The sequence below is a fragment of the Martes martes genome, assembly GCF_963455335.1.
Source record: "Martes martes genome assembly, chromosome: 7".
NCBI lineage: Eukaryota > Metazoa > Chordata > Mammalia > Carnivora > Mustelidae > Martes > Martes martes.
In genome coordinates this window covers 4,469,776-4,497,431 of record NC_137894.1, presented here as the reverse complement: position 1 = coordinate 4,497,431, position 27,656 = coordinate 4,469,776, and the positions used below count along the sequence as shown (strand labels likewise).

At 49.4% G+C, this 27,656-nt stretch overlaps 1 protein-coding gene across 3 annotated transcripts in view; it reads left to right on the top strand.

Moving 5' to 3' along the window:
• The window catches only part of ZNF592 (zinc finger protein 592), a 49,639-nt gene that overhangs the window by 9,943 nt on the left and 12,040 nt on the right, over positions 1-27,656 (top strand). The window contains exons 1-4 of one of the 3 annotated variants that reach the window (XM_080809514.1): positions 1,121-2,593; positions 7,055-7,138; positions 16,967-19,229; positions 26,651-26,829. In XM_080809514.1, coding sequence (XP_080665640.1) covers positions 16,986-19,229; positions 26,651-26,829 — 2,423 coding nt within the window. In that variant the 5' untranslated portion in view covers positions 1,121-2,593; positions 7,055-7,138; positions 16,967-16,985. Of the gene's footprint in view, positions 1-1,120; positions 2,594-7,054; positions 7,139-14,101; positions 14,222-16,966; positions 19,230-26,650; positions 26,830-27,656 lie in introns of those variants that run through there. The other 2 variants (XM_080809513.1, XM_080809515.1) reach the window with 2 other exon arrangements.

Here is a 27,656-nt window from a genome sequence, read left to right as displayed (position 1 = left end):
CAGCTTCGGGTGCCCGGGTTCACCCCACTGCTTTGCGGTCAGTTTCCAGAGAGGTCCAGAAGTCTGCATTGTTAGCAAGCTTTTGGGGTGATTTTTGAGGCCAGTGCTCCCTGGACCACACTTTGGTCTATAGACCGTGGTTCTCAGCCCCAGAATTATCCATCACCTGTGGTGGTTTTTTTTTTTTTTTTAAATAAAGTATTTTTTTTAAGATTTTATTTATTTGACAGAGAGAAATCAGAAGTAGGCAGAGAGGCAGGCAGAGAGAGAGGGGGGGAAGCAGGCTCCCCACTGAGCAGAGTCCGATGCGGGGCTCGATCCCAGGACCCTGAGATCATGACCTGAGCCGAAGGCAGAGGCTTAAACCACTGAGCCACCCAGGCGCCCCCCACCTGTGGTGGTTTTAAAGAATGCCTGGCCCCATCCCTAAAGATGCTGATTTAATTGGTCTGAGTTGGGGTTAGGCATTAGTCTTGCTCCCGACCTCTTCCTAATGTACATCCAGGGCTAGAATCACTTGTCTGAGGATTAAGTAAGCCTCGTACCCGGTACTTGATGGGGGTGTTTGAATGGGTAACTCTGAGTAAGGGACTTCATTCCGCCCCTCTGGGAAGGCTAAGGCAGGGCCGGTCACCTTGCCAGGGATAACAGGCATCTTTGGCAGTGATGTTTACGTTTATGTTTATGTGCTTTATCTCATTTGACCACCTCACTTCTCTGGGGCTCTGCTTCCTTGCTCATAGAGTCAGTGGCTTAAATTTAATGGTTTCCTGGAGTCCCTTTGGCTCTGACCGTTCTTAATCTTTCTGGTGTTGGAAGAACCTCTAAATCAGAACAGCGTTCTAGGACACTGTTTACTGATGTTGTGTCTTGGAACACCCTAAGGTGCATCATAATTATGGCAAGGGCTTGTAGCGAATGTCTCAATGGTAAATTGAAGGAAGATGTAGTCCATCACCCTGGGAAGAGGAGGGTGCTGGAAAACTGAAATGTGTGCCATCAGACCCCAGTTCAGAGCTCCTAACGGACCCCCTACCTTGGTCCGTGGAGGCAGGTGGGAGCCTGGACCTTCTTCTTGGCTCACCCACTCACTGGGGTGAGGTCCTTGCGAAGTGGAAATCGTGTTTTATAAAATGTAAAGCTTCTATAAATCCAGCAAGAAGCAGGCAGCCTGGGTCAGCGACGGCCCTCTCTGCCCCCAAGCTGCGTTACTGGGGACAGGAGGCAGTTCGAATAACCTGATGGAATCCAGTGGCCGCAGGAGCTAAGGTTAACCAGGAATAAATAACCAGGCCCATTCTGGAGTGCCTCAGAGCTAACTCACCTTGGAGACATGAAATACCGCTCTGCCTAGCACCGTAGTCTCTGATTTTTGTCCTTGTTGGGACGGCACAGTGTCTGCTTCTTAGTTTGTGTTTTGAAATGTGATGGTCCAGTAAGAAGAAGAAAAGATTTAGGTGAAGAAAGTTTTTCTGTTTCTCTTCTGTAGAATTGGTATAGTGAGTTTCCTTCCCTTCCCTTTAAAAATTTTCCACTCATACTGTCTCTATCTGTATTTCGTATCCAAACTAAATGCTGGTCTCTCAAAGTTGAGACAAAAATGAAGTCAAATGAGGGAATGCCAAATTAGAGTAAGCGTGAGCAGAATTTGAAATGCGACTTTTCATTCCGTCATTTGTGGGCACACAGACCTGACGGGCCATTAACCAGTTTCTCTACATTGGCCAGTTCAACCCAAATCTCGGGGTGCTGTGACCAAGCGCGAGAAGTTTTCCAAAGTTCCGGAGGCGACGCTGGTGCTCAACTACGGTGAAGATCACCTTGTTTTAAAGAACAGTTCTGCCAGCTTTTCTGTATCTTCTCTCGTTCTTATCCCCTGGTTCAGTGCTTGTCCGTTTCCTGTCCCCCCTCCTGTGACTTTCCCCAGCTTGCCTGGCCCTCTGCTTCTTCCGCTTCAGCCAGCCTCCTGAGCTGTGTGGAGGGGTAACCTTGCCTCCCCCCTGTGCACGCTTCTGACCAGCCTGACATTTAGGCATCCGGCAGTCTGCTGGGGCACTCTGGAAAACTAGGAGGTAAAGCCTGCTGGCCCCTGAGGTTGGTGGCATAATGCTGAACATGTGTGTTTGCTATGTTGAAGGCAGTGTTGTAAGAAGTTCACAAATATTAACTCGTTGAATCCCTACAACAGCCCCATTTTACATACCGGGAAAATGACACAGAGGTGAAGAAACCGCCACAGGGTCAAATGGCCGGCGAGTCTCGGAGCTGGATTTGAAGTTGTGTGGAGTCTGTGCCCTGAACCACCACACCGTGACGTGGAGGGGGGAGACACTCTGTGGCCTTGAATCTGGGGCTTTGAATTTATGTTTGGAGATTTTCTCAGGGTCCGACATACACTTTTATTTCTGTGATTATTACCTAAACTTACGTAGACATTTACCTTCAGGCCTATTTAAAAATGTTTTATTTTTCTTCTTTCCTTAGGTGGTGGTTGGAAACTAGACCATGTGCCTAGGTAGATGTTATTCCTTTCTCCATAGCTCTCCATCCCCAGCAACGCTCACCACGCCCTTGTTTTGAGAACCTCTCTGAGGTATGATGTCTAGGCTGACCTGAGCTGGCCTTGAAGAGACACAAGTGATGTCTTTATGTTCCTTGGTGCCTTTTTTTTTTTTTAATTGTGGCAAAACATACATAACAAAATTGACCATTTTAACCATTTTTAAGGTACTGTTGAGTGGTGTTAAGTATATGCACTGTTGTACAACCATTACCACCATCCAGAATCTTTTCATCACCCCAGACTGAAACTCTGTACCCATCAAACACTAACTCCCTGTCCTTTCTCCCCCTTAGCCCCTGGTAACCACTGTTATGCTTTCTGTCTCTATGCACGTGACCGCCCCAGGAACACGGATTCCTAGGTGGGATCATACAGTATTTGTCCTTTTCCATGTGGCGGATTTCACTCAGGGATGTCCTCGAGGCTCATCCATGCTGTCATGTGTGTCTTGAACCTTTGTGTCTTTTTTTTTTTTTAAAGATTTTTTATTTATTTATTTGACAGAGAGAGATCACAAGTAGGCAGAGAGGCAGGCAGAGAGAGACGGAGAGGGAAGCAGGCTCCCTGCTGAGCAGAGAGCCCGATGTGGGGCTCGATCCCAGGACCCTGAGATCATGACCCGAGCCGAAGGCAGCGGCTTAACCCACTGAGCCACCCAGGTGCCCCCTTTGTGTCTTTTTAAGGCCAAATAATATTCTGTTGTTTATTTATATCACATTTTGTTTACCCATTCATCTGTTGATGGACACTTGGGTTGCTTTCATCTTTTGGGTGTTGTATATAATGCTGCTATGAACACGTGTGTAGAAAGTACTCTTTGAGACCCTGCTCTCAGTTCTTTTGGGTATGTCCCCAGAAGTGGAGTTGCTAGATCAGACGGTTGCTCTGGGTTTAATTTTCACTAGGAACTGCTGTACTGTTTTCCTTAGTGGCCGCACCAGGTTATGTTCCTACCAGCAGCCTAGGATTCTGATTTCTCCACGTCTTCACCAGCATTTGTTATTTTCTGGAGTTTGGGTTGTTGTATAATAGCTATCCTAATGGGTGTGACCTTGGTGGTTATCTGGTTGGACTCACAGAGTCCACTATCCAAGGATCTGGTCCTCAGAGAGCTGAAATACACACACATGTAGAGAAAATGATGGGCTAGACCTCCGTGTATGCCTCCCCCACATCCAATAGTTATTAACTTGTGGCTAATCTTGTTGCGTTTATGAACACTCTCCTTGATCTCTTCCTTCTGCTTTGTGTCATTTTGAGGCAAATCCCAGACATCATATCATTTTATTATTTATTTTTAAAGACTTTATTTATTAATTTGAGAAAGGGACAGTGAGTTCAAGTGGGAGAGGGACAGAGGGAGAGAATCTCAAGCAGACGCCAGGCTGACGTGGAGCCCAGCACTGGATTTGATCCCATGATCCTGGGGTCATGACCTGAGCCGAAACCAGGAGTCAGGGCGTTTAACCGACTGGGCCACCCAGTAACCCCAATATCATTTTATCTGTAGATATTTCACTTTATGTCTGAAAAAGATAAGGAATTTTAATATTCCATTTGTCTGATGGTAGAAGGGCACATAGGCTTGTTTCTTTAGGTCCCTTATTCCCTGTCCTTCCCTTGAGCACATGCGCAGACACCTGGATGTTACATCTGTTGCCATCTGGTTGGCGAGAAGCTTGCTTTCCTGAAGAAGGCTGCTGCCCTTAGGTCTGAGGTGCCGTGGTCAAAGAGCCCACCCAGTCTCCGTTGAGAGGGGAGAGAGAAGAGGGAGGAAGAAGGGATGAGGAAGAACGTGCGTGCGTGTGTGTGTGTGTGTGTGAGAGAGAGAGAGAGAGAGAGAGAGAGAGAGATGGAGGAGAACCACAGCATACCCTAAGAATATTAGCATGTTCCTTCTCCTTGTCCTCTCCCCGCACCCCTCACCTCCAGAAAACCCTTTGATTTTGGAATCTTTGGGACTGTAGTTTGCCTGTGGTAGATGAGACCGGTGACACACACACAGCCACCAAATACATGGGTACTGGAGATGAGGAAAAAGTAATCCTGTGGAATGGCTACTTTTTCTTTTCTGGGGCCCTTCTGTTTAGGGAGTGGAGGCTTGGTTCCCAGCGGGTCTAAGGCTACCGGTTTTTGGTTCTGCTTGGGTGTCCCTACTACCAGGAGATGATGCTTTTATAAAACTCTGCGGGAGGGACTCCCGGAGGGTGCTGTGTGGACAAAGAGGAGTCCTCTCCTTTCCTCTTAGTCTCTGGGTTCTGTCCCTTTCTAACAAAATGCAGTGCCCACGTGAGTGCTAAGATCTGTTTCCAAGCAAGGAAAGGGAAAGGGGGTGAGGGTTACAGAGTATCAGTTTTGTCTAGGTTCTCAGCTCTGTTTAAACTTTGTTGCTTATAACTGGTTTCTGTGTGTATCATCTCAGCCAGCTGACGGGTGCTACCTAACCCCAGCTCCCTCCTCTTTTATCCCCTCTTCTTTTTATCTTTGAAAATAACAGCTTTATTGAGATAAAATTCGTATGCCATGCAATTCGCCCATTTAAGCACACAATTCAGTGGTTTGTAGCATATTCAGAGTCATATCCCCTTTTCTTAAGACTGAAGACGTGCCCTTCCCTCTGGGTCTTGGAGGGAGCCCGCCCCCGCTGCTGGCATCACACGGATCCCATGCGCAAGACGGATGAGCTTATCGTAGGGATGTTGGCCAGTGGTCACTTTCCAGAGGTTCCGTATTGAACTTAGCCCTGCAGGAGCCCAGGACACACGGACAAGTGCTACTTTGGGAAGACCCCTTCCCACTGGCAAACCCCCATCACCACTCAGGGTCTCTGTGCTTATAAAAAGTAAAACACAAATCACGCTGCAAACTTGCCAACTGCTTGACTATGAATAAACCTGTGTGGGAACCTGTGACTACCCTTGAGCAGTCTTAGTTCCGGGCAGGTGGGCCTGTCAACTCATTCCTCCTTTCTAGTGGCGGAATACCTTTCCGTAAACACAGCGGAGCTTACACAGAGACGGTGGAGACGAGCAGTTATAGAACACGTCAGGGGTCGGGAAGGGCTTCGAAGAGAAGGCCGGGAAAGGACTGAGACTGATGGCGAGCGTGGGGAATGGCATGTACACCGGTCATGGAAAGCTCCTGATGGAGGGACAATTGAATAAAGACCTGGTGGCAGTGATGAGGGAAGCCCTGGAGATCTGAGGCGACGTTCCGAGCAGAGGAAACAGTAGCCCCAAAGGCTCTGAGCAGGGCCATGCTTGAGGAACAGGGTGGAGGCCTGTGCCCGCCCCGAGCCGCCTGGGTGACAGAGAGAGGCATGGGAGATGGAGGCCGCGGAGGCCGCCCTGCACGAAGGCTGGAGTTCACCCTGCGGGAGACGGGCCGGCGTTCCAGGAGAGGAGGAGTGTGATCTGCTGGGTGTGTTAGGAGCTGCGCTCTGGCTGCTGTGTTGAGAATGAGCCGTAGAGGCAAGGAGAGCAGGCTTTCACAGGGACCTGGGAGAGAGATGATGCTGGTTGGAGGCTGTGGGGAATGGTTGCATTTGGCGGTGCTTTGGAGGAGCACTGACGGGATTTGCTCTTGGACTGGAATCAGGATATGAAGGCAAGAGAGCACTTCAGGAGGCCGGGTCTAGCCTAAGTGACCGGAAGGACAGAGCGGTCACCTGCCATGGGGGGAAATTGAATTGGGCTCGGATGGACTACGTTTGAGCTGCCTGTCCGAGTAGAAACCGGAATGTAGAATTGAGGGGATACCAGCTCAGTAATAGGGGGTACCTGTAGTAGGGCTTATGAAGTAGCAGAAGAGTGAATATTTTACTAAAGTTACTGTAGCAAAAGTCAAAGTTATGCCCTGAGAGGAGTAAGGGAATCGAAAGGGAGCACAAAGGAGCCCACTGAGGGGACCACAGCCAGGGAGAGTCCCTCTCCCTTCCTTGCCTGGAAGCCAGTGCCCTGATGAGCCTTCCGTGGCACCCCCGATGTGTGGCTGCTGGGTGTTTGCAGTGGGTTGTGTGCGGGGCCCTTGGGAGCAGGGGCTGGGCCTTCCCTTCATGTCCTCAGTGCCAGGCATGTCTTGGCATCTGGTGAAGTTGCCAAGATGGATGAGCTCAGCACCCACCTACCTATCCTCCTCCCTCCCTCCCTCTCTCCTTCTCTTTCTTCTTTCCCTCAATATTTTTTTTCCTAAAATTTTATTTTTAAGTAATCCCTACACTGAACGTGGGCTCGAACTCACAATGCTGAGATCAAGAGTCACACGCTCCACCAACCGAGCCAGGTGCCCCGACCCTCTCCTTTCCAAGCCCAAGTTCTCTGGGTGTAAAATGAAGAGGGTGGACCAGGCCAGTGCACTGGACTCACCGGGGAGGCTCTAAAAAAAAAAAAAAAAAAATGCAGGGATCCATCCCAGACTGGTCAAATCTCGATTCCCGAGTAGGAGCTTGGGGTTCTGTGTTTGAAAGTCACCCCTCATGTTGTTCTTTTGCAGTCAGTCCAGGAGCAGTCTGCAGACGTGTATTTGGAAGCCACTGGACCAGATCATTTCTGAGGTCCCCTTCAGCTCTAACATCCTGTGAGTCTTGTTAGAATGTTTGCCATATAATTCTCTTCCTGGGAAGTGGGATTTTTGGTTGGGGTGGAAGGGCCTGGAAGGGGAGAGCAGAAGCTGCCTCTGGGGGCAAAGTGTACCTTAGGCAGGACAAACAGGGGCAGGTGTGTCAGCTGGGGTTTGGGGAGGCATTGAAGAATGGTCCCACTGGGGAGGGATCTCTGTGAGTAGTGACAGCTTACTTGCCCCTGGGAACCACATGTGTTAGGGCTCAGAAATAGAGGTAAAGGACAGGACCCCAACTTTGGAGAGGCTTTATAGGCTGATGAGAAAACTCAGGATCCCATCTCGCTGTGGGAATCACTGCTACAGCAGAAGGCAGGGGAGGAGGAGGAGGGCAGGGGACTGGTGTCTTGGCATTCAGAGAAGGCACGTGGAGAAGGGGGCCCTGGGGCGGAAGCTTAGGGCCGAGGAGGCGTTCTCAGGCAGGTCTGTGTTGGGGGCCGGTGGGGTGGGGTGTCAGGTGTTCTGGAGTCAGGAGGAACGGCCCCGGCCCTGACACAGAGGAAGTCCGTGAGAACTGCCTGTGAATGAAAGGCACCCCGGGAAGTCGCTGCGGAGGTGGGCAGAGACCAGATGGGAACGGGCTCTCCACGCTGGCCGGAGACGTGGAGCTATCTCCCGGAGGGGACGGGCATCTTCAGGAGGACCTCTCTGTGATCAGATGCATGTGTTACCGTAACCACTGTGGCAGAGTGTGCATTGGAGGGGGCTAAGACCAGATGGAGGAGAAGACAAGCGAAAAGCTTTGCTGTTTTGCCGGGTCCGTCGTCCACCGGGGCACCTGCTTTCATGTACTGCTGAGTGTCTCTTTGGACTGCCCTTTGCTGACGATTAGAGTACCAGATGCCTCGTGAAATGAAGCACCGGCTGCTGACCGACTCAGAGCACCCATGTCTGGGGCCCCTGAGACGCACAGGCAGGCCTCCGGTGTGTACTCAGCGGGGCAGGGCCAGGTGTATGGAAGAGGGTCTGCTTGTCCACTTCAGGAGTTAACTTTTATGGAGAAATCCATAGTTTTAGGTTAATTTGCCCAGCCATTGTAGCCTGGCCTGTTCAAGGGCTCAGAGATCCTTCAAGTTAGTTTAGTTTTACATGATAAACCGAAGCCTGCCCATGAGCTTCTCATAGGTAATTGCTGACAGCGTCAGGGCAGAGCCGTTCTGGGGCTTCACCGTTTCTTACTCTTCTTGCTCTCCCGGTCCTGGCCTGGGGCTTCGTTCTGGGTCTTTTCCCCGTCATCTGATTTCACGGAGCTCCCTTCTCTACCAGCCATGAGCTCAATGCCTTTCTCTCACCATTGTTCACCCAGAGTCCAGCTAAAGCTCCTGCGAGGACCGGCGGCCGCAGCTCGCTCTCACGCTGGCCCCCTTGTTCTGTCTTTCCCCTTGCCCAGCTTCCACTCTTGGGACAGAAGTTCCCCCCAGCTGGCCACCAGCTCAGGCATTTGCTTCCACTCTCAGCTTCTTCTAAGTAAGGGTGAGATTTCACTCACTCGCTTTGTGCCTCAGACAGCTTGACTTACTCTTTGCTGTGTTTCCCCCGGACTGCTCCTCTGAAAGAGAAAGCGGAGGGTAACTTCCGCTTAACCCCTTTGTAAACCCTTAACTTTTATAACAATAATTGAACACGTATTGTTGAATGAACAGATTATATTGAACAGATATCAACACGTAAGCCGTATTCAGTCACGTGAGGGAGCCGGGGAAAGAGTTTACTCACAGGTTATAAATATACACACACCCATCGTGCTAGTCCTTATCCAGCAAACAATGGCAAATTCGAGGAAAGTCAGTTTTGTGGTTTCCAGTCCGATGTTCCTTGAATCTTGCTGCCTTTAACTTTCATCGTATAAATCTGTCCCATGTTGTTTGCTTCTTTGTCTTATTAAACAATATACTGAATAGAGATCAGGTTTTTCTTAATGTTTTCAGAGTGCCTCTGCCCCCTTGATGTCCTGTTTCTGAACTTTTATTAATCTACCATTACCGAACTTAATATTGTTAAGGGAAACAGATGACCAAGTGTAATGTTATTTGAAATTCAAAGGCTTCAATGCTGAGGGAAAGGAAGCTCATAGGTTTAGTGACAATTCTTGTTCTCAGTTCTTCAGAGCCTTTTTTTTTTTTTTAAATTTCTGGATTCAAATAAGTGTGCATGTTACTACATTTATATATTTTGCCTGTAACAACTTCAGTGTATTTTATTTTCATTTTGTTTCTTTTCTTTTTTTTTTTTTTTAAAGATTTTATTTGAGAGAGAGAGAGAGAGAAAGAGAAAGAGCACGAGCAGGGGAGGGGGTAGAGGGTGAGGGAGAAGCAGGCTCCCCGCTGAGCAGGGATCCGAGATGCGGGTTCAATCCCAGGACCCCCAGATCATGACCTGAGCCGAAGGCAGAGGCTTCACTGACGGATCCCCTCCGGTGCCTGTTCAGTGTATTTTCTGACGAACGAGTAAAGTTACGTCTTTCATTCCCGACTTCAGAACGCTTCCCTTTCCTCTCTACTATTTTGGGTGTGAGGCGTGATGAACACATGTACGCGTCCGTTATCCTCTCCCTCTCCCCTAAACCTTCATCTCTCCAGAATAGAAGAGTTCTAATTTTTAAGCTCTTATTAGAAAGCTCTCCCATCTACTTCATAACTTCAGGCTTATCTCTTAGGACCTCTTCCTACGCTGCTGTGTCTTTCTTAAGGTGCACGGAACCGACACTGAGCAGCCCACCCGGCTGTGGACCCTGGATGGTTTTGAGTAAGGGCAGGATCACAGGTTGTGTTTCGTTTCCAGTATTCTTTCTGATCATGTGCAGTGTTTTCTGGGCTTTTTGTGATGAAACATGCAACGTTGGCTGCAACGGTGGCCAAGCCTCTTTATTGAACAGCGTTGCTGAGAACCCGTTATTCTAAAAGTGTCATTAGGATCGCTTTTCCCTAAATGTCCCTTCACTTTGGCTTCACTGATGCCCCTTTACCATACTTTCATCCACTTGTGCAGCCTCCTGAGAACTCACTGTCTTTTAATTTTGCATTTTGACTTCTGCAACAGTTTCAAGACCATTTGCAGTCTCGAAGGTTTCACTTTATTGTTTGATGGCATAGTTATAGATGGAGAATGCAGTGATCATCCCTCATGAAGCTTACAGCCTAATACTCTGCTAGATCATTGGTTCCCAAAGCATATTGGGCACGAGACCTCCTTTTTAAATTAATTTTTTTCACAGGCCCTCATTCAGTAGTGGTTTGTATGTACGCATGTGTGTATGTAACACATATATGTGCATGTATTTATTATGTGTTACATATGTATATCTTAACCCACGGAGCCACCCAGGTGCCCCAGTTAGTGCCAGTTTTTGTTTCTGTTTTTGAGAGGGTGGCCAAGGGTCAGAGGGAGAAGGAGAGAGAGAATCCCAAGCACACTTCTTGCCCAGCTGGTAGCCCAATGCAGGGCTTGATCCCACAACCCTGAGATTATGACCCGAGCCAAAATTAAGAACCGGATGCTCAATGGAGTGAGCCACCCAGGTATCCCAATAGTGGTGTTTTTAATGGCTGGTCCCTGGGACCACATGTATGGATACAGTTGGGCAGGGGAGCTACCATTCTAGGTAACTTAAGGAAGTATTAAGCTTGAGTCCAGAACTGGTCCGTGGGTTTAAAACTCCGCTGTTCATGGTGCCCTATAAATGTCAATCACAGTCTCTCTCTCTCTCTCTCTCTCTCTCTCACACACACACACACACACACACAAAACATACATTCACCCAAGTTGTATGGAATTCAGTTTTTTTAAAATTGTTTTTTGTGAAATTCTGACACTTAGATTCTGTGGAGAGTGCCTGCTCGTTGTGCCGTAGTCCTGTCGTTCCCGCCCCCTCGGAGAACTCTCGTCAGGCCTGATGAGATCCTCTCGGAATTAAGGTGTTCCCTCTCCCTCATCTGTTGACATGTTTACTTAAGTGTTGGACAACATTTCTTGGGCAAGTAGACAATCCTGTAATAAACAATAGGGATGGAGCTATCGATCTGCCGATCTATTTTCAGTGTCCCCATCTCCCTGCAGGGAAGCTCCTCAGGGGAGGGCACAGCACCGCCTGTCAGCCCTGGTGCTGCTCTCCGCTTCCTTGGGGTGACGTATGTGGTAGCAAGGGTCGCCCGAGTAACAGGGACCAGGAGGCGGGGGGCTGCCTTGCCTGGCGACAAGGCCCCCCCAGCTCACTTGCTGGGCTCACCGTGCCCAGACCTTGTCTGCTCTGGTGCTTCCCCGGGGCCGGCTTTCTAGGCTGGTCTTCATGGACACGGGGCAGAGGACAGACCCAGGCTCTGGTCCCGGACGCTGTCCCCTGGCAAAATGGGCAGCACTGTGTGAGGTTTGCTCATTCCAGCCCGCAGCAGGTCGCAGACACTGGCATGCTGGAGCTTTGTGCCTGGACTGCACGTCGTGTGTCACTTACGTTAGGTCACTGGTTTTCCAGCCGGCGGTCTCCTGCTGAGGCACACCAGGTGTGCTTTCAGAATCTTATGTTAGTGGTGTTTGGAGTCCTCGGTAAAAAGCTTCTCAAATGTTTTTGGCCTTCCTAATTCCTTCTTCTTTTTGTCTGTTAAAAATACAATTTAATAAAATTACATAAGCAGTACAACTTAAAATAGTTTGATAGTTTGAAAATGCAGATAAAAGAAAGAAAATAATCTCATCTGTTGAGATACTTCTAAGATTTTAGAGTGTTCCTCTAGCCCTTTTCATAAACGCAGTATATAATGAAAATCTTTTGTTTTTTTTAATTTGTTTGCTTTTAATTTTTTTTCAGTGTTCCAAAATTCATTGTTTATGCACCACACCTAGTGTTCCATGCAATATGTGCCCTCCTTAGTACCCACCACCAGGCTCACCCATCCCCTTACCGCCCCCCTAAAAATCTTTTGTTTCAAATAGAATTGTACTGTATATGCACTACAGTATCCCCCACCCCCCACACTTTGTATCAGGAGCATAGCTATAAATCTTGTGCTATAATGATATCTAGTATTTAATTGTGTTAATATACTATAATTTATTGAACCAATTCTCTCTCTCTCTTTTTTTTTAAAAGATGTTTTTTATTTATTTATTTGACAGACAGAGGTCACAAGTAGGCAGAGAGGCAGGCAGAGAGAGAGGGAGAAGCAGGCTCCCCGCTGAGCAGAGAGCCCGATGCGGGGCTCGATCCCAGGACCCTGGGATCATGACCTGAGCCGAAGGCAGAGGCCTTAACCCACTGAGCCACCCAGCCGCCCCTTGAACCAATTCTCTCGTGTTGGAACTTTGGTTGTGGCTCGTTTTTTGTTATGAAATAATTTCATTATAAATAATTCCACAGTGATTCTTTGTCATGTAAGTCTTTATTTCCTTGGGATAAATTTCTGGAAATGGAATTGTTGGGCCTTATGTATGCTAAATTGCTCTTAAGACAGGGTTTATCAATTTATACTGTCTTTAGAATGCTTACTTAGAGGACGCCTGGGTGGCTCAGTGGGTTAAGCGGCTGCCTTTGGCTCAGGTCATGATCCCAGGGTCCTGGGATCAAGTCCCACATCGGGCTCCTTGCTCAGCAGGTGGCCTGCTTCTCCTTCTGCCTCTGCCTGCCTGTGCTCGCTCTCTCACTGTCTCTCTCTCTGACAAACAAATAAATAAAATCTAAAAAAAAAAAAAAAAGAATGCTTACTTAGCAGGGGCACCTGGCTGGCTCAGTCAGTTAAGCATCTGACTCTTGATCTCAGCTCAGGTCTTGATCTGAGAGTTGTGAGTTTGAACCCTGCCTTGGACTCCATGCATGGAGCCTACTTAAAAAAAAAAGAAAGAAAGAAAGAAAATGCTTACTTTGCCACATCTGTGCCAATCCCAGGAATTATTATTATTTTAAAAATATTTTATTTATTTATTTCAGAGAGAGCACAAGAGAGCAGAGAAGCAAACGTGTGAGCACAAGGAGGGGGAGCGGCAGGCAGAGGGAGAGGCAGACTCTCTGCTGAGCGGGGAGCCTGATGTGGGGCACGATCCCAGGACCAGGTACCTCCAGGAATTATTTTTTGAAAACCTTGGTCAATTTAGTAAGCCCCAAATGGCTTCTCATTATTATTATTTTTTATTTTTTTAAAGCCTTTATTTATTTATTTGACAGAGAGAGACACAGTGAGAGAGGGAACGCAAGCAGGGGGAGTGGGAGAGGGAGAAGCAGGCTTCTCGCTGAGCAGGGAGCCCGATGCGGGGCTCGATTCCAGGACCCCGTGATCATGACCTGAGCCAAAGGCAGATGCTTAACGACTGAGCCACCCAGGGATCCCAGGCTTCTCAGTATTTTAATTTGTATTTCTCTAATTCGTTGTGAGGTAGCAACTTTTTAATGTATTCACTGTCCACTTGTGTTTCTTTTTCTGATTGTGTGTTCACCATTTTTGTTCATTTTCCTAGTGGACTGCTTATCTTTTACTTACTTCCTGGCCTTCTCTATAGTAAAGACATTAATGGGAGTCACTGTCACGTCGCAGATGATTCCTGTCGATGTGCTGCTCTTTGCCTTTTAACTTTGTGCTGGCAGGTTTTTGATGACTACAACTTCTTATTGGGGGCTCTTTTTCTGTGCAGTTTCTTCCTTTGCTTTTATGACAGTACATTTTGATTAATTTCTCTTTTCTACTTATAAGCAATGCGACACTTACTTTGGAAGAAGGTTTAAAGAAATGCAAACAGGTACATCATGAGTCCCTTATTCAGTGCTGTTGATTGCGGCTGTTTTTGGTTTTCCCTGTGATGAGTAAATAGAAAACAGAACTCGATCTTTGGCTTTTAAAAGTGTCAGCTTCGGTATTTAAGATCCAAAGGTTAGAAAGGGTTTTCCTGCTGCCAGTGTTGAACCGCCACAGCTTTTCCCTGCTCTAGTTTCCTAGCAGAAGACACCTTCCCTTCCCTTCCCTCCGGCCGTTCTCCGCCAGTCCCTGAGATCGCCCTGTTGGAGAGCATCACTTTCTTCTGACGTCAGACCTCTCTGCCTGCGGCCCCTGTGACTTCCCGGTAGGCAGCAGGAGGCTCCCAGCTAACCCTGGCTCTCACCACCCAGCTACTGCCTCTCCTCCCTCACCAGCTTTCTGCAGCTCCTTGAAAACACCAACCCATTCTGCCCTTCTCCCTCAATCTTCCCCCCCGCCCCAGATTGTAAAAAAAAGAGGGGCGGGGAAGAGGGAAAGAAATGGGAACTATCACAGAGGCACTTCCCTGTAGTTCAGATCAGCCTGCCCATTTGGGGACGTTAGCGCTCTCCCGGTTGCCAGTGCGCTCCTGCTGACGGGCTCTTGTTTCCAGGAGACAGTCATTTGTGTCCAGAAGCTTTCCATCTCATTTCAGAGTGAGATCCTGCCTGTCGTATTTAGTTCAGATAATTGGTATTTCACTTTACTATTACCTACCATAATTAGATATATTCCCAGTGGTGGGTATTTTTCATTTTCTGTGGGAACTCTTAAGCAGGCAGATGTGTTTTGTTGGGGGTTTGAAGGGGGGGCAAGAAACCAAACCTGCGAACCTATTGATCCCAGGGGCTGGTAACAGATACACCTGTGCTATGCCATCTGCTCCCCTGTGGGTCTTCTTCTTTTTTTTTTTTTTTAATTTTTAAAGATTTATTTGTTTGAGAGAGCGAGAACTGTGAGTAGGGGGAGAGGGGCTGAGGAGAGGGAGAGAGATTCTCAGGCAGACTCCCCGCTGAGCATGGGCTGGGTCCCAGGCCCCTGAGATCATGACTGGAGCTGAAATCAAGAGTCAAATGCTCAACCAGCCGAGCCCCCCAGATGCCTCTCCCCTGTGGTTCTAAGTGGGTTCCCCCCCACTTTACTTACCCCTCTTAAAATTATAAAAGCAATCTGTCAGCACAAAGAGTCCTGAAAAATAACCAACCAGTAGTCCACCACCCTGCATAATTCCTTTTCCTTTTCTTTTAATCTTGGCTCAAATACATACTTAGTTTTACATTGTTCTAGTCTGACAACGTTTTTTGGTATTAGTTTTTTTTTTTTAAACTAAACACTATAAGTGAAATTTTTTTTTTTTAAAGATTTTTACTTGTGGGGGTACTTGGTTGGCTCCTTCGGTTAAGTGTCTACTGTCTCCTTCGGTTAAGTGTCTTCGGTTAAGTGAGCTGATCATGATCTCAGGGTCCTGGGATCGAGCCCCGCATCGGGCTCTTGGCTCAGTGGGGAGCCTGCTTCTCCCTCTCCCTCTGCCTGCTGCTCCCCCTGCTTGTGCTCTCTCTCTCTCTGTCTCTCTGTCAAATAAGTATTATAAAATCTTTTTAAAGAAAGGAAATTATAAAAAAAGATTTTTTATTTTTAGTAAACTCTGCCTCCAGCATGGGGCTGGAACTCAACAGCCTAAGATCAGAGTTACATGCTGCCCCGACAGAGCCAGCCAGGCGCCTTAGCACTCTAAGTGATTTTCCATGTTGCCGTGTAAATGTCATCATTAGGATTTTTAATGGCCGCATAATAGTCTATCAATTATTTAATCGTTCCGTATTCTTGGACATTTAGATTCTTTGTGTGTGTTTGTCTCTTTTGTGTTGTTTTAATAACGCTGTATACTTTCGTGTTAGCTTTCAGGGATTTTTGTTCTTAGGATAAGAACGTTGGCCTTGGGGTTCCTGGACCCGCGGGTTTGTCGCATGGCTTGTTCTGTGTAGCCATTGCACTGCTTTCTGGGAGAGAGTCCTGTCGTTCTGTGTTCAGACAGGTTTTCAGTGTAAGCACAGGGCAGGAAATAACGCGAGCCTGTGCGGCTCTGGGATGCCGAGGCAGGTGCAGGATTCGGGGCTGAACGAGGGAGGTGGTGGGGTTTCCTCCTCTCTCCAGCAGGCTGGAGCCAGTGCTGAGCGCCGCAGTGGTTTCCTGACGCAAGGCCTCTTGCTAGGACCTCGGCTTTCCTCTCTCTCAGTAGTGCTGTGGTTCTCCTCCTCCAGAGCATGAAGGAAACAGCTGGCTTTGCTTTTCTTTGTCTATTAAGTTAAAATAAAATTGGGGGCTTCCCTGACACTGTTCCCTGGACCATTTGGTAACAATGTGGGGCTTTGAGAGTCGCTCAGCCCCTTACGTCTAGGATCTGTCCATTCACCAGCCAGTAAGAGTTTTGGGTGAAAATACACCGACTAGAAAAAAAAAAAGGCCTAGGAGATGATGTAATTTGCTGCAGTGAGTTTGTGGGACAGTGTCAATCCTGGTAATAGCAAATCATCTTGGATTTGATTGAATTCATCCCGCAAAAAAGCCAAAATTACAAAGTTAATGATAAAATATTAGGAGTTAAATTAGCAGAAGTCATAGCCACATCTCATCTACGAATCAGAAGTTTTCCAAAGAAAAGAGGTGCTGAGCTGCGCTTGTTTTTTTTTTTTAAGGTCTCAGGACTTGGGCTTTGCTAGTGCGCGTGGTCAGGTAGTGAGGCTAGTCCCTGAGGCACTGAGGCAGGGTGATGGTGTGTGCTCGCTTTCTGGCTGTGCGGCCAGCTAGGGGCGGATTCCAGGTGCCGATGTTTAGGCCTGGCCAGGCAGGCCTGTCCCTGCTCTATAAACCTGTCTTTCCATCCCACCCCCAGGGCCCCCAGCATTCCGGAAACCTCTTGGAGTAAAAGTCAGGTGTGTGACTTCCCAGAGTCTGGGGTCATGCGTGTGCATCCTGGCCGTGTGCGTGTGTGTTGGTGTGATGGACACAATGCTGGACGGAGTCCAGTGGGATCCTGGGGATCACTGATTCTGTTCTGTTTCTGTTGTAGCCCTTGCCAGCATCCAGCCATGGGGGATATGAAAACTCCAGATTTTGATGACCTTTTGGCTGCCTTTGACATCCCAGACCCCACCAGCCTTGATGCCAAGGAGGCCATCCAGACCCCCAGTGAGGAGAATGAAAGTCCCCTCAAACCTCCAGGCATGTGCATGGATGAGAGTGTGTCCTTGTCTCACTCAGGATCATCCTCCGATGTGCCGGCCGTGAGCGTCATTGTCAAGAACACCAGCCGCCAGGAATCGTTTGAAGCGGAGAAGGACCACATTGCTCCCAGCCTCCTCCACAATGGATTCCGGGGCTCGGACCTGCCTCCAGATCCCCACAACCTGGGCCACAACTGTGGGAAGTTTGATTCCACGTTCATGAACGGAGACAGTGCCAGGAGTTTCCCCAGCAAGCTAGAACCTTCCAAGTCAGAGCCGTTACCGACCTTTAACCAGTTCAGTCCGATCTCCAGCCCAGAACCCGAGGATGCCATCAAAGATAATGGGTTTGGAATGAAGCCCAAGCACTCTGATGGTTATTTTCCACCCCCTCCTGGGTGTGGGCCTGTGGGGGGTCCAGTCCTGGAGGCTCTGGCTAAGTTTCCAGTCCCAGAGCTCCACATGTTTGATCACTTCTGTAAGAAGGAGCCCAAGCCGGAGCCTCTGCCCTTGGGGAGTCAACAGGAGCGAGAGCGAGGAGGGCAGAAGGCGGGGGAGCCTCCCAAGGAGCTGGACGCCAGTCGGTTCTTTGGGGAAGCTTTGGAATTCAACAGCCACCCCAGCAACAGTATTGGAGAGCCCAAGGGGCTTGCCCTGGAACTTGGCACCTGCTCATCAGTCCCCCCGAGGCAGCGTCTGAAGCCAGCTCACTCCAAGCTCTCCTCTTGTGTTGCAGCCTTGGTGGCCCTGCAGGCCAAAAGGGTGGCCAGTGTCACCAAGGAGGATCAGCCTGGCCACGCCAAGGATTCCTCAGGGCCCACTAAAGAGGGCTCCAAAGGTAGCCCCAAAATGCCCAAGTCACCAAAGAGCCCCCGGAGCCCTCTGGAGGCCACTAGAAAGAGTATCAAGCCATCAGACAGCCCTCGGAGCATCTGCAGTGACAGCAGCAGCAAAGGCTCCCCTTCAGTGGCCGCCAGCTCCCCACCAGCAATTCCCAAAGTCCGAATCAAAACCATTAAGACGTCATCGGGGGAAATCAAACGGACCGTCACGAGGATCCTTCCGGACCCCGACGATCCCAGTAAGTCCCCCGTTGGGTCGCCTCTAGGGAGTGCCGTCGCCGAGGCCCCGAGCGAGGTGCCAGAGGACGAGGTCACTGCCTTGCCGGCAGTGGCACACTCTCCTGAGGGGGGCACACGTTCCGGGAGCCCCCAGGGTGACAAGAAAGGGGACGAGAGCACAGCGAAGGCCAGCGAGTCTGCGTCTCCCTGTGGCAGCTCGGGGTCCCGGGTCCCCAAGGGGACTGTCCCCGGCTCACAGCCCGGCAAGAAGCAGCAGCAGAGTGCGGTGCTGCAGGTCTCTGCCCCGGCCCCTGCCAGCCTCCTGCCCAAGGCCGTGCACCTGGCCAACCTGAACCTCGTCCCCCACAGCGTGGCCGCGTCTGTGACGGCCAAGTCCTCGGCACAGCGGCGGAGTCAGCCGCAGCTCCCCCAGATGTCGGTGCCCCTGGTCCACCAGGTGAAGAAGGCCGCCCCGCTGGTGGTGGAGGTCTTCAACAAGGTCCTCCACGGCTCCAACCCCGTGCCCCTGTACGCGCCAAATCTCAGCCCCCCCGCGGACAGCAGGATCCACGTGCCGGCCAGTGGCTACTGCTGCCTGGAGTGCGGGGACGCGTTTGCCTTAGAGAAGAGCCTGAGCCAGCACTACGGCCGGCGGAGCGTCCACATCGAGGTGCTGTGCACACTGTGCTCGCAGACGCTCCTCTTCTTCAACAAGTGCAGCCTGCTGCGGCACGCCCGCGACCACAAGAGCAAGGGGCTGGTCATGCAGTGCTCACAGCTGCTCGTCAAGCCCATCTCCGCGGACCAGATGTTTGCGGCGGCCCCCGCCAGCGCCCCGGCCTCCGCCGCCCCGGCGCCCCCGGCTTCCCCCAAACCTGGCCTCCCCCCGGGCGCTGCCAGCCCGACCCTCCCAGCTTTGCCGCTCTACCCGGACCCCGTGAGGCTCATCCGGCACGGAGTCAAGTGTCTCGAATGTCACAGGCAGATACGCGACTACATGGCTATGGCTGCCCATTTCCAGAGGACGACGGAGGAAAGCGAGGGGCTGGTAAGCAGACCCTCCCTGCGATGGCTGTCAGCCCCCTGGTTTTCGCGAGCTCCATGATTGGGCATGGAGAAAAGCTCCCTGAGGCGGGGGCACTGGTGGCATCTTAGGAGTCTTAGAAGAAGACGCCGGCTTGATGGTTAGTGACCCTCCGTAACGCAGAGTGCTTGGTGTTTACTGGGGAGAGGGTCCTGTCCCCAGCTCCGGGGAGACTGAACATTCACCAGCTGGGTCTGTGGCCACGCCCCATGTCGGGCTCAGCTCCCAGGTTCCTGGGCGGGTGGGGGCCTCTGTCCAGCTGGGGCTGGTCTCTGGGAGGTGTCAGCACAGGCTTTGCACACACCCAGAGACCTTGGAGGACAGAGGTGGGGCATCACCGCCCTGCTCCTCAGTCTCTGCTCTCAGAACGGGGTGCGTACGCAGCTGTTCTGCATGGGGAGACTGCTGGAGGGCCGGGGCAGGGCTGAGGAAGGAGAGCGGCCCCAGGCTTTGGGGCCCTCTTCTGTCCGCGTTCGCACCACTCTAGGAAGGCAGACGCGCTCATCTGCTTGTTCCAATTCTTGGCTCAGCTGATGAGATTGGTTTTTGTTTTTCTGAAGACAGTCTGTGCCGAAAATACCCTTTGGCACCCTCGGTGTCGGTGGCTGTCTCTGCTGGCCAGGTCCCGTGAAAATAGGCCTCCAGACATGCCTGCAGAAGGCTCTCTGCTTCCTCCTCCAGGTGACTCTCTCCAGGACCCAGCCAAGCCCGCCCCTCCCTGCACCTCCCTAAGCCAGGGCTGCAGAGGCCTGGGAGGAAAGCAAAGCTGCTCTTTACTTTAGTTCAGCAGGGGCCTGCGTACCTGTCTGTGGCAGAGGAGCCTTGCACAAGTGTTCCCAGTGCTCTCGGGCTGCAGGGAGGCTCCCTTGTCAGACCCAGGGGTGCTGCGGGGAGTCGCCCACGTAGCTGGGCAGGGACAGGGCTCACTGCCCACCTGCTGCACGGTGAGGCCAATGAAGTTTGGGGCTAAAAGGCTTGTAGACATGGTTGCCCAGAGGGCCTTAGAGGGACTACCTCACTGTGACTCGTGGGCAGAGGGCAGGTGCCTTGTGGCTGGGACATTTGAGTTGGACGTGCAGGGAAAGTTGGGGGAGGGAAGGGTGTCTGGGTACAAGGCACGGAGTTGCGGGAAAGCGCAGCGTGCGCCTGAGGCGCAGAGCTGTGGAGCCTGGGGAGTGTGGGGGTGGAGACATGAGTTGGAATTGGTGGCCTGTGGTCCTTCTGCAAGGTGGCTGGGCTCCCTGTCCCCCCACCTTTGCCCTCTCCTCAGTTTGCCCTGTGCTTCTGATGAGTCATGGAGTTGGCGACCCCGGCCCTTCGTTCTGCGGCTTCAGCCTTCTTGCTGTCCCCGCATAGCTGTCCCCGCATAACGGACTGCTTCTTCTAGGTCATGTGATCAGAACCGTTGCCAGCAGAGGTCTGATGCTTGGTACTTTTCCACTGTTTCTCACCTGCCTTCTAAAATCCGAGCCCTCGGAAGTTGGAGGTTGGGGTGTAGGCCCCGGCTGACACCCCTCCCATCGTGCATCTTCTCCTCTAGCGGGAGCTGGATCCCCAGACAAGAAAGGGAGAGGGGACCCAGGAAGGCCGGCAGGCTTCCCTCAGCCCAGCACCATCCCCCACAAAGTCCCCTGCCAATAAATGTGGTCTCAGGGGAAGGGCACCGTTTGAGGTCTGGGGTCAAAACTTGACCTTGCTGGCTGGTGGACTTGAGTTTCCTGAGACAGTACCCAGGCTTCCGGCCATGTGCGGAGAGGAGGGTAGACGGATGGAGCGGGGCTGGGCTTTGCTCTAGTAGGTGCAGGGACTGCGGGGGGGCGCACGCAGGCCTTCTGGCTTCTCCCCTGCACTGGGTACCCTCGCCTGCAGGGGCTGGAGGGCAGCCTTCCTACATTCCCCGCCACTTTATTTGGATGTTGTCAGCACAGACAGTTTCTTCTTGGCCTTAAGCTTTTATTTAACTATGATGTCATTGTCACATCCAACAAAATGAACAGTTCCTTAATGTTAACTAATACAAGTCCATATACGAGTTTTCCTTTCATGTCAAAAATGATCTTTTTATAGTTGGGCTTGTTTTGAATCAGGATTCAAACATGGACCACATGTTAGCATTTGTTTTTCTCTTTTGAATTTCTCAGTCTAGAACAGTACCACTTCCCACTCCTTCCCACCAGACCCCCTGTTTTGTTTTACATAGCACTGATTTGTCGAAGAAACTGGTTCATGCATCCTGAGAATTTTCCAGGATGATTATGGGTTTGACTGATGCTTCCTTATGCAATTAATTTGTTCTTCAGTACCCAGTATTTTATCTGTTGACCAGAAATTGGCAATAAAGACTAGAAATAGGCAGTTTTATGGAGGGAATATCACTTTCTTCATATTTCATGACTTCAGGGAGGCACAGAGTCCTTGATTGTCTTGGGTTTTTTTTTTTGTTTGTTTGTTTGTTTTGTTTTTGAAGATTTTATTTATTTATTTAACAGAGAGAGAGCAAGAAAGAGCACACAGGCAGGGGGAGCGGCAGGCAGAGGGAGAAGCAGGCTCTTTGCTGAGCAGGGAGCCCCCTGCCCGGCTTCCCCACCTCCCCCAGCTCGGGGCTCGATCCCAGGACCCTGGGATCATGACCCACGCTGAAGGCAGCTGCTTAACTGAGCACCCCCCAGGTACCCCAGATTGTCTCAGTTTTAATGATACTAAACAAGATCAGTGAGTTTAGGTGGGGATGTTCTGATACCTTCATAGTAGAGTTCCTTATCTTTTACCTAATTATTTTAGTATTCATTCATAATTACTCCTTGAGTCAGTAATTTTATGAGTTGAAGAAAGGAGTTTTATAATTTTAGTATTTCTTTCTCAGTTATTAGCTGGAGTTCTGTGTAAAATACCTGTCCATCTTTGATGAGGACTATTTGGTTACTATGAAATATAGTTTATGTTGGAAAATGGGATATATACTTAATTTGTTTTCCTTAGTTACCAGTTTTTACAGTAGTGAGTTGATGTCCTGGCAGTCTCCAATAGTGTATTAAGAGTCTGTCCTTTATTATTTAAAAAAAAAAAAACTGTGGTAAAATGCACATAGCATAAAGTTTACCATTTCCACCATTTTTTAAGTGTACAGTTCAGTAGCGTTAAGTACATTTGCACTGTCGTGCAATTTCCAGAACTCTTTTCATCTTGCAAAACTGAAACTCTATACCCATTAAAGAGCTCCCCACTCCCCCTCCCTCCTGCCCCTGGCAACCACCCTCCTGCTTTCTGTTTCTATGAATTTGCCTCCACGTGCCTCACACAGTGGAATCACACAGTACTTGTTTTTCTGTGGCTGGCTAATTGCATTTAGCATAATGTCCTCAAGGCTCACCTCTACTGTGGCATGTGACAGGAGTTCCGTCCTTTTCAAGGCCGAATAATAGTCCATTGTGTGTTTGTGCCCCATTTTGTATATCCACTCACCCGTGGATAGATGCTAGGCTTGCTTCCGCATCTTGGGGATTGCTTGAGGAATGCTGCTTTGAACACAGTGTCCAAGTGTCCTGTTTTCAGTTGTTCCAGGTACGTACTCAGAAGTGCAATGGCTAGATCATATCGTAACTATTTTTAATTTTTGAGGAACCACCCCTCTCCCCCGCACACAGTGGCTGCACCATTTCACATTCCTGCCAAAGAGCGTGAGGGTCCCAATTTCTCGACATCCTCGCTGACACCTGCGGTTTTCTGTTTTGTCTGTTAGTTTGCTTGCCTTCAGCAGTAGGCACCCCAGTGGGCATGAGGTAGCCTCCTCTGTTGTTCTTACAATGAGCTCACTGGGATTCACCTGTGTGGAATGTTGGGGTCAGGTGCTTTTCCATGGTCAGGCTGTTTCCTCTTTGGTCGTGGAGTCCCGTCATGCCGGCTCCTGTGTCCTGGGAACATGTGAACCCATGAAGCCTGAGAAGCTTCCTTACTTTTCAGTCCCAACAAGGTGTCCTGGGTGCATTTCTTGTGCTAAATGTGGCATCAGCCATCCTTCCAAAGAGCCAGGTGTCTTGCGGTGAGGAATGCTATTTGCCGTCACATTCCGGGTACCGGGGACGCTTGGCGGGCGTATCTGCTGCTAGGCCTTTGCGGTGGCCAGAGCTGAGAAATGTATGTTTTTATTGTATTTATTTATTTATTGAAAAAGTTTTATTTATTTACGTAATCTCTGCAGTCATTGTGGGGCTCAAACTCATTAAAAACTCATGACCCTGAGATCAAGAGTTGCATATTCTTCCAACTGAGGCAGCCCGGCACCTCAGGAAGTATATGTATTTTTTAAAAAATATTTTACTTGAGAGAGAGAACAAGTGAGCAGGAGAGAACACAAGCGGGGCGGGGTGGGGGTAGGGGGAGAGGAGTGGGCTCCCTTGCTGAGCAGGGAGACGACACGGGGCTCGATCCCAGGACCCTGAGATCCTGAGCTGAGCCGAAGGCAGAGGCTTCCCTGACTGAGCCACCCAGGCGCCCCGGAAAGATACCTTCTTAAAAAGAAGAAAGAGGGGGTGGAGCACATGACTCTTGGTCTTGGGGTTGTGAGTTTGAGTCCCACGTGAGACATGGAGCCTACTTTAAAAAAAACGGGGAAGAAAAATCATGAGTTTATACTGGTATTCAAATGTAAAATTATGGAGTTTTTATGTAACTGATTTTATACTGAAAATCTTGGTTCCTAAGATTTTCCTACCACACATATATATCTATGCCCAAATTTTGAAGTATTAATACCAATTTTTTTTTAACATCTAAGGCAACTACAGAAAGTTGAGGGTGTATTTGCAGTTCTTTCTGGTCTTAGAATAGATTACATTAAGGATGTATCAGTCAAAATACTGCATTTTAGAAGTCACTGGGAATAAGTGTTTTTTCTATATGGTTATGTCACCAACTCGATATGCTGTTGGGTTATTTAGTTTCTGCTTTTCAATTTTTAGGGAATGTTTTTGTTTTTCTCCTTTAATTATATATATATATATATATATATATGTATGTATATTTATATATATAAATCATATATGTATATAAATGTATTTTATATATAAATATATATATATTTATTTATATTTACTTTAAAATTTATTTGAGGGAGAAAGAGAGTGAGAGCGTGCATGCATGTGCATGCCTGTCTGTGTGCTGGGGGGAGGGGCAGAGGGCGAGGGAAAGAGAGAATCTTTTTTTTTTTTAAAGATTTTATTTATTTATTTGACAGAGATCACAAGTAGGCAGAGAGACAGGCAGAGAGAGAGAGAGAGAGGGAAGCAGGCTACCTCCTGAGCAGAGAGCCTGATGTGGGGCTCGATCCCAGGACCCTGGGATTATGACCTGAGCTGAAGGCAGAGGCTTTAACCCACTGAGCCACCCAGGCGCCCCGGAAAGAGAGAATCTTAAACAGACTCCATGCTGAGCTCTGAGCCCTATGGGGGGCTTGATCTCACAGCCCTGCAATCAGGGTTGGGCTGAAACCAAGAGATGGGCACTTAACCGACCGTGCCACCCAGGCATCCCAATTTTATGTAATTTAAAAAAAACTATGGGGCCCAGGGTGTGCCTGGGTGACTCAGTCCGTTAAACCTCTGACTCTTCGTTTCGGCTCTGGTCATGATCTCAGGATCGTGGGATTGAACCCACAGAAGCAGTGTAGAGTCTGCTTCCTCTCTCCCTCTCCCTCTGCCTCTCCCCCCTTATTTCTCCCCCTACCTCCCTCTCAAATAAATAAATCTTTTTTTTTTTTAAGATTTTATTTATTTATTTATTTGACAGACAGACCACAAGTAGGCAGAGAGGCAGGCAGAGAGAGAAGGGAGGAAGCAGGTTCCCTGCTGAGCAGAGAGTCCGATGCGGGGCTCGATCCCAGGATGCTGGGATCATGACCTGAGCCGAAGGCAGCGGCCCCAACCCACTGAGCCACCCAGGCGCCCCTCAAATAAATAAATCTTAAGAACAAAACCTTGGACCTGATGACAGGTGTTGGAATTAAAAACAAAAACAACAAAAAGACAAAAAGTCTTTTTATTATGGAATGTCCCAAACATACGTAAAAGTGGCCAGAAAGGTAGAACAAACCATCTTTTAATAATCGCCAGCTCCTAGCCCGTCTCGTTTTATGTATTTTCTCACCCCTCTCTTCCCGCTCATGGATTATTTCTAAACAAATCCCAGCATCACTGGGTCTATAATAGTTCTGTATGTATCTTTACAGTATGAGGTTTTCCTCACAAAGAACATGGATATAATATCATGACATCTCGAAACTAATAATAATGATAATCCCTTATTATTATCAGACCTTAATATCAAGTGTCAAATGTCCTGATGTCATTGTCAGGTTAGTGCTCCGATACCTCTGAGCGTCTCGTCTCTCTCTACAGTTGGCTTGCTTGAATCAGGGTCCAAATAAGAGCTGTACACTGCAATGTGAACCTTTCTCTTAAACATCTTTTAATCTGTAATTTTCCTTTTTCTGTTTTTCCCTTGAAGTCTATTTGTTGAAAAAACTGGTCTGGGGGTCCTGTAGAGGCCCCCATGTTTGGATTTTTCTCTTCCCGTCCTCCTTAACGACTTGTCCCTCTAAGCACCTCCCCTGGGCCCAGGTCAGTGGCTCCCACAGTGAAGAGCAAGCACAGTGGTCCCCTTTTGACCCAGAAGGGCCCCCGCTGACGCAGGCGCCCTCGCGGTCTGCTGCTCCCCCCCCCGGCTGTCTGCGCTGTGCCCACCAGAGCAGTGCGGGCTGCTGGACTTCTCCCCCCCCCCCGCTTTTCTCCTGAGTCTGGGAGCGAAGGAGCTGTTGCCCACTCCGCCCTTTCCTGCGGGCATGTGTGGTCAGCCGGCTCAGGGCAGTGGCTCAGGACACCCCCAACAGGCCTGAGGGCACGGACACTGGCAAGACCACTCAGCCCACCTGCCCTGGGGGCTTCTGAGGGCCAATCAGGTCTGCTCTGGACGTCCCCGAGCCACGGGACTGGAGGTGTCCAGCACTGCCTCTGCTGACCGAGGGCAGAGGGCCTAGTGGGTCTGGCAGTGTAGTGGGCTCTGACACTTGAAGACGTGCCTTTGGCCTCTGGAAAGGAAAAGCTGGTCTGCTAAGCCTGAGGGAAGGAACACTCCCCGTCCTAGAAGCAGGACTGATGTCTGGAAACATAACATCAGTTCTGTCTCTGATGAATAAGGTGAGAGGCAAAGCTTGCTTGGGTGTATCAACACTTGGAACGAGGCCTGGGGGTGCCAGATTTCCTGGGAGGGTTGGAAGAGAATGTGGTGGTGGGACCCCGTGCGAGGAAAGCCAGACCATTGTGGTTGGCGAGCTGCGAGTGCGCAGCCCCCGTGGCTCCTGAGTGACCTGCTTTCTTGGTGTTTCTTCCTAGACTTGCCAGGTGTGCCAGATGCTGCTGCCCAACCAGTGCAGCTTCTGTGCCCACCAGCGGATCCACGCCCACAAGTCCCCCTACTGCTGCCCGGAGTGTGGGGCCCTCTGCCGCTCTGCCTACTTCCAGACCCACGTGAAGGAGAATTGCTTGCACTATGCCCGCAAGGTGGGCTACAGGTGGGTGCTGCCTGGCGTGCTGTCCTGGGCTGGCCCAGTGGCTGGTCCTTTCCTGGGGCTGAGCTCATTTCAGGATGAACTTTGGTCTTAAGAGTCCGGGGCCCCCAGCCTAGTAAGACAGGAATGTGAGTTGGTATTTAGGTGTTTTTATTTTTAGAGAACAAGGGGGGTGGGTAGTAAGAATAAGGAGTTAAAAAAAATTAAACATGAAAAAGTACCTTTGAAGGGATGGTTTTGGGGATTAGTTTCATTTTTAAAAGTGTGTAAAGTTAATTTACTTACAGAGTTACTGTGTTTGGCATATTAAATTCGAAGTACCATCAATAATACGTTCACTAATTGCAGTACTTTCGGATGTTCCCAGTTTCCATTAGCAACCGGAACTACAAGGTACAGAAGCTTCAGTATCTTTACGTTGAAGAATTTTTGTCCGTTTGTGAAAGAAAAAAAAGCACAACCTGAAAATGGAAAAATGATCAGCCTCATAGTAAAACCAAGAAAACTATTTTAAACTGAGTCTACTCCACCTGTCAAGTAAATGTAGGCAAGAAGTCATTTTCAGGAAAAAGATCAAAACGGGGAGGAAAACGCCCTCCCAAACACATTGATCTCTAACTTTTACAACCACTCGGTGAGGCTCCTTTACTGACTTACTGCATTCTGGAGTCTCTACATCTTCTGATGTTTTTACGTTACCACTTTCAGTTACCTAAGAATCAATTTTGTCCAAATTTAGTAAGGTTGTCTTCTCTTTGGTATTTAAAAAAATATATATTTGATTTAGTTCATTGAATAACTTTCTTCTCGAGTACCTATTCTGGTCTGTA